The sequence below is a fragment of the Phoenix dactylifera genome, chromosome 8, assembly GCF_051530095.1.
Source record: "Phoenix dactylifera cultivar Ajwa chromosome 8, Ajwa_hap1_PhDact_Kaust_v1.1, whole genome shotgun sequence".
NCBI lineage: Eukaryota > Viridiplantae > Streptophyta > Magnoliopsida > Arecales > Arecaceae > Phoenix > Phoenix dactylifera.
The window spans coordinates 9,124,987-9,132,023 of record NC_143197.1 but is presented as its reverse complement, the minus strand read 5'-3'; the positions used below and the strand labels follow the sequence as shown (position 1 = coordinate 9,132,023).

Below are 7,037 nucleotides of genomic sequence, written 5' to 3'. Positions count from 1 at the left end.
CACCATGCTCTAGGGTAAGTGGTTCATGAAGGGCTTTGCTGCGCATTTTACCACTGGCATCTTGCAAATATCCGGATCCTTAGGAGATGCACAAAATATTTTCCTTCAATATACTAACAATAGGAATAGAATTTTCTTTTCTTCAGGATATTGCTTCACTAATATTGGCTAGTTTTAGCGATAATGTAGCTTATAAGAATTTTTCTGTGGATATCTATGATTTTTCGAAATATACTCTAAAAACATTAAGATCTATCAAATGTAGCAAACTTTGTCAATCTAGAGAGTGCTATCACGTGCTTTGCATAACGCCATATGACTCCGCGGAAAGAATAAAATAAGACGTACGTGAAGCATGCTTCAGCCCTTCCCTGGACGCAAGGAATGTCCATCATGAGGCCCCGGCTTAATGTTATTCTCTCATCTTACTTATCTTTATTTCTCATTAGGCCTAATCTCATCTTACTCTCTTTATTCTCTCATCTTACTTCCCTAATCTGAGAACCCATTTGACTCTCCAACAGTCATTAGTCGTAATGATGTCTTCATTTGATCTGACTTAAGATAGCTTAACCATCATGATATGCCCTTTAACGGGAATTTGTTCGTTAAGCCCATGGCGGCACCTTGGAGCCCACCAGTAATAGTTTGGCGAAAAATTATTAAGGTCATTACGATTGTAAAGAATGGTCGACACTTTCCATAATATAAGTGGAATAGAAATGCGTAATCGAAACGATTTCCTTTGGTTTTGCTTTTGAACGTATAATATAGGTGCAAATTTAGATTTTTCGACGGAGATAAAGCTGCACCAGATGTCTTTTCTCAAACTATATATATTTTTACATCTAGCATCATGAAAAAATTAACCAACACTAAAGCACTTTTGCTAATCCAATAGGCTTATGGCCTAAAGATGTCTGCGTATGTTACAGTGAGAGAATCCCTAAATTAACCATCTGAAGCAAAATAAGGAATAACACACCAACACAAAAGGATTTTAGATGTCATGCCTTATGATATCTGAAGGCTCAAAAGGATTACATCCTAAAGTCTGTGGCATCCTGTGGTGGATCAAAGCCACAAAACCTAGGCCTCGCAGAATAAGTTGGCATTAATATAGAGCGAGCAGAAAGAAAAGTATAAAGGGAAAAAGACACCTTTCTTCCAATGCAAACTATACCCTCCTGAGGAACAGAAAAAGGAACCTCTATAAAAGAGCGCTGGCTATTATAGTTTCAATATCTTATTTTTCCAATGGCATTGGCGAATAGCATTGTCCTTCTCCTCCTCATCTTCCTTCCCGCCCTTGATGCACTCTCAAACCATACCTCTTTCCCTCAAGAAGCAGCAGATGCCTTCGAAGAATCCTTGGTACACCAAGCTTGCTTCAACACCACAAGCCATGAGGCTTGCACCTCGCGCATCCACGCCGAATGCCATCGGGCGGGGCTCGGTACTGGTCCCTTCTCGATCCTCCACGGCGCGCTCAAGGGAACGATCGATGAGGTGGTACGAGCAATTGACACCACATTGGGGCTCGCTGCGTTCTCTGAGAGCCTTCGCGAGGAGATGGCGATCCATGACTGCGTGGAGCTTCTCGGCTACTCAGTAGATGAACTTGGCTGGTCCTTGGCTGAAATGAGTTGGATTGAGTCAGAGACCAGCAGCATGAATCATGAAGAGAATCTACGTGCATGGCTTAGCGCCGCGCTTGGCAACCAGGATACGTGCTTGGAGGGCTTTGAGGGCACTGATGGTCGGCTCAAGCATTACATCAAGGGGAGCTTGACAGAAGTGTCACAGCTTCTTAGCAATCTGCTCATGATGCACAAGAGAATGCGTAGTATAATACCCCATGTACCAATTAAAAATATTAGTGACAGTAGTCAGAATCTAGAATTGCCGCCATGGATCGAAATTGGAGAAGAGCTAACGCGTGCAGATCCAAAGACGATGCATGTGGATGCAGTGGTGGCCTTGGATGGCAGCGGTAGGTTCCGATCAATCAACGAGGCAGTAAACCAAGCACCAAGCCAGAGTCCGAAGAGGTACGTTATTTATGTGAAGAAGGGGGAGTATAAAGAGAACGTGGAATTGAAGAAGAAGAAGACCAATATAATGCTCGTTGGGGATGGAATGGGCCAGACGGTGATCACAGGAGGTAGGAATTTCATGCAAGGGTGGACTACTTTCAGGACTGCTACCTTCGGTGAGTGGCTCGTTCCATTCTTCTTTAGATTGACAAAAGTTTGTCCTTAGTAATATAAAATAAACCTACTTTGCTTGTGATTGAGGTATTGGAATAATGTGGGCTTAAGCTAATTAATTTGGGATTGCGGTGCAAATGGTTGGGCTTCCTTGGATCAACCAAGATGTCCACCAAATTATAAGACCTGCTAAATGACTCAACCCCATCAATTGGTTCAGTCAAAGCAAGTTGGAATGTAGATCTGATTTTATTTCCATATCCGAGGGTGGCTGCCAACATCATTTTATGCTTCCGTTTAATACGCCTTGCTATTTTTTTCATCTTTATATGCATATATAGTTGCATGCGAAAGAAAATCATGGATGTAGAAAAACATGTTATATTTTTTTGATGCAATTCTGTTCTCCATGCAGTCCATTCCATATGCATGGATTTTATCAGCCGGTTTTCAATATGGTTTAACCGCTAAAAATCAGTTTTAGGCCTCAAAATTTGATAACAAATAAAAAAAAGAATGCTTACGCATATGCTCAGCTTGCAGTAATGAATTTCTCCGTATTCATTCTTGGTCCCATACTCCCATCCAATATTTTCCAAAGTTTTACAGAATGAATAGGATATTGAAAAAAAAAAACAAACAAACGACATAACCTCTGTTACAAATAGTACCTATTTTGTTATGCCATCCCCTGCTGTATAATTTTTTATTCTGTCTTCACCTTTTCTTTTCCTCATAATCTCTTTCAGCGGGTTCGATGGGCCCTATTGGTAATGCCTCTTCGGTATGAAAACCCAACCCATTAATCAGGGAGCCCACCGGGCCCAATTTGTCAAATCCGCCAACTTTAGTGGAACCAAGATATCTTTTGCAGGCTAACGGCTATAATTTATGAATCTGTGCAGCTGTCTCCGGCCAGGGGTTTGTTGCAAGGGACATAACCTTCCGCAACACCGCCGGGCCGCAGAACCACCAAGCGGTCGCCCTTCGGGTTGGCTCGGACCGCTCGGCCTTCTTCCGATGCAGCATCGAGGGCTACCAGGACACTCTCTATGCCCACTCCCTCCGCCAATTCTACCGCGACTGCAACATCTATGGCACTATTGACTTCATATTTGGCAATGGCCTTGTTGTGCTTCAGCATTGCAACATCTACACCAGAAAGCCATTGCCCTACCAGAAGATCACCATCACCGCCCAAGGCCGAAAGGATCCGAACCAGAAAACGGGCTTCTCGATCCACAACAGCTTCGTACATGCTACGTACCCCACGTACCTCGGCCGACCATGGAAGCCATACTCGAGGACTGTGTTCATGCAGTCATTCCTGAGCTCACAGGTGCAGCCGGCAGGCTGGTTGGAGTGGGCCGGGAATTTTGGACTGAACACTCTCTGGTACGGGGAGTATATGAACTATGGGCCAGGTGCTGCTCTTAGTGGGCGAGTCCGGTGGCCTGGTTATCATGTCATACGTGACGCGTCGCTGGCCAGCTTCTTTACGGTGCGGCGGTTCATCGACGGATTGTCCTGGGTGCCGGCAACTGGTGTGACTTTCACAGCTGATTTAATCAAGTAGATATTTATGTTTCTTTTTTCTCCCATCTATGAAGGATGTGTTTCAGATTGTTTGAAGATGTTGTAGTTTATGTGCCTCATTTTGACAGGGTTTGGTTTGTATCAAAAATGGCCATGTCACTCCTGGGTCCTATACCTTATTAGAAATTTTAAAGGTTCCAATCATTGTTTGTGCTTAAAGGTTATATATTGTTGAGGTCGAGGGGATCTTAGCCCCCACTGAATTGGAACAGGAAAAGAAAACTGCATCCCCACAGAAGGTATTGTCCGCTTTGGGGAAGTGCGTACATATCGCGCGACGCGTGTCGTGGGCAGCTTACTCCCCTCACGGTTTTGCCCTTTAAAAAGCGTCCTCAATGGTAATCGAGCCGTCCATTTAAGGCATAGATCTTTTCGCTATTCAGTCGATGTGGGATTAAGTCCGAGATCCTTTATTCCCACAACATATATAGTTAGCCAAATGTGAATGGCTTCTTTCAAAGGCTAATCTAACACTCATCATACATAAACCACCCTGAGCTATTTGTTAATTTTCATGCGAACAAGCACATATTCCGGGGGGCTATATGGTTAATATCCTACCCACGGACCCAATCCGAACTGCAATTTCTGTATGTACCGTGCAGTACCATAGCTCGGCAAACATGGTCCTAGTCAGGTGCTACAACCTGATCCCGCTAACTAAACATGGATAGAGATCTATTCCCCTCTCTTCTACTTCCCATGTAAGGCTTGAAGTGGGGCCAGGCCGAGTTTGGGTCAGGCTATATAGGCTAGGCCCAGGCTTGTGTAGACATGTAGCCTGGCCAAGGTCCAGCCCGAGCCTAGACCAGGCCCAAATATGAAGTCCAGATTCGGGCTCGGAGGCGGCCTGGCCTACAGCCTGAGGTCTAGCCTGGAGAAGTTAGATAAGTGATGTGGTTTGACCATGCCCGGTGGAAGATTTGATTCATCCGTTTGGTGGAATTTGGGTTCACTAGGCCGGCAACTTTCACAATCAATCAAATAATCCTACTAATTCCAGTTTTGATATCCAAGCATGGATCCTTTGGGGTATGCGTGCCATGCTTCAAAATCACCATCAAGGGATGGACGGCTATCAAATAAGATAGGTTTACGTACCATACATAACATGTCGCTATGCTGGCTCTATAGAGCATTTCTCAAAAACTTAAGCTCATCTTCCTCCTATTAAACAATGTCTGGAATGTTGATGCTCCAATCTCTATTATATCCTAGATGATCTACTAATATCATATCAGGAAATGGCATATTACAAAAAAAAACCTACGACATGAAAGTTGTTTATACATTAAAAAAAAGAAGAAAATCGCTGCATGATTTTTTTTTTTGTTTGAGAACCAGATTGCTGCAGGAAATTATCGTGTCAAGAGCTTAAAATGAATTAGCCTACCCGGTCAGAAAGTCGTCTTCGCCTCCATTCCAAGGTTAGGCAAATGGATCACGCAGTCCTGGTCAAATTCTGACAGCGGGCTCGACTCGTGTAGGCTGTAGCTGCCATCGCTTGAGTTCGCATTAAAACACCAACAACCAACTTGCTGACGAGCACCGTCAACACCACCAACCGCGTTCAGCCTCCAATGATTTCCAATACCAGCTGCACTTCTTTTCTTCTCCGTTTTGACTCCATTAGTCTCCATTCCAAATCCTTCGAATCTGATGCATAAAACTACCGAGTCCTAATGGCCTAACCTCATTATTTGGGAGGGACCCGGAGAAGGAATGATTTGTTGTCTGGTTTGGAAAGACTTGCACCGGCCGGGTTCCATGTCCTCCCTACTTTCACGGCTAAAGCCCCTTTTTTGGCTAAAGCTCTTTCTTTTAATATTGAGGAAGGAAGAATAAAAGAAGCCCCTCCCACCTCGCGACCAAAGCATGTCGGAAAACATGCAAGTAAAACCTCGGAGAGGGAGAGAGGGGGAGAGAGAGAGAGAGAGAGGGAATTATCTCCATGAAATATTATCACATGCACGTCTTCCTAGTTTCTTCCTACCAGTTGGATCAATTAATAGAGAAACCGCGTTTCTGTGCCTGCCATTAGTTACTAAGCCTAGAGATGACAACAATGGACAATCTGTTTTTGTGCACTTATGTCAAAGTCAAGCATACGAACAAACAATTTTTAGTTGCTTTCTATCTATAGTGGACTTATAATGTAATGTTCTCGTGAGGTTTGACATCGAGAGTGGCTTCGGTTTGATATTAATTTCTTAATTTAAGATGAGTCGCGATCCTAATATGATGTCGGTGGTCATTCTGCCATATAACATCAGTTTTCTATTTTTTTTTAGTACATCGGTTGCTCATAGTGCTCTTGCATGAGCACAGTTAGCTACATCATTAGCAAGAAGACTATACAAAGCAAAGAAAACAGAAAACTGCTGAGTCCAGAGGAATTCTCCGAAATGATGAGCAGCATATGAGGCGACCCAATCAACAACTTGGTTTGCCTCCCGAAGAACATGCCTGACCTAGATAGTACGACACTCCTGCAACATCCATCGTGTGTCGCCTAAAAGGGGGTGCTCTGCCTCCTCCCACCCTCTTCCCATAAGCACTCAAGCAATAAGGCTGAGTCTCTCTCCAGGTCTTGTATAGGAGAGCTCCTTCCATGCTGCCCTGAGCTTCGTCCCAAATACTGAAGCCTCGAAAAAACGACATCCCTTCGCAACAATCAGCCTGGAGCCGTGGTGTCTAATCACAAATGCCACTCCAGCACTACCACCACCAGCAGGCAGGCTTTCATCGAAATTCATCCTTACTAATTCTCAGGATTTAGAATATATAAACTTGGATTAGGCTGGAAATGATCGTTAATTTAGATATTCTAGTGGAAATAAATAATTAATTGTTCATTGGTGACATGCATTCAATTAGAATGGAGAGGCAACCAAAGGAATGCTGGATGGACAGATTATTATGGATCATGCACAAAATTAGACCCAAGGTAATCGAACTCGAAGAATCGTGATTCGTTCTAATAAAAATGAAGTAAGGAAAAATCAAATCTAACCTTTCAAACTTGACACAAGTCGAGCTAGATTGACAAGAGGATGGAATCTCGGAATTTCACTCAAGTTAAGGCTGTGACTATTTAGAGCTAGATTCAACAAAATCTGCCTGCAAACTTAGAATTAATATCTTTACCTCCAGTACATTGTATATAGTTTATGCATTCAAAATTCTTGAATTTCAACAAAATCTACTAAATTAAAGCACACAATTCAATAA

At 43.2% G+C, this 7,037-nt stretch overlaps 1 protein-coding gene across 1 annotated transcript; it reads left to right on the top strand.

The window, feature by feature from the left end:
- The first annotated feature begins 1,253 nt into the window (after positions 1-1,253).
- On the top strand, positions 1,254-3,948 carry LOC103711451 (Plant invertase/pectin methylesterase inhibitor superfamily). The gene is made up of 2 exons (XM_008797590.6): positions 1,254-2,212; positions 3,116-3,948. Exons 1-2 carry the CDS (start codon positions 1,258-1,260, stop codon positions 3,784-3,786), a joined length of 1,626 nt encoding a protein of 541 aa, XP_008795812.4. The 5' UTR covers positions 1,254-1,257; the 3' UTR covers positions 3,787-3,948.
- The last annotated feature ends 3,089 nt before the right edge of the window (positions 3,949-7,037 follow it).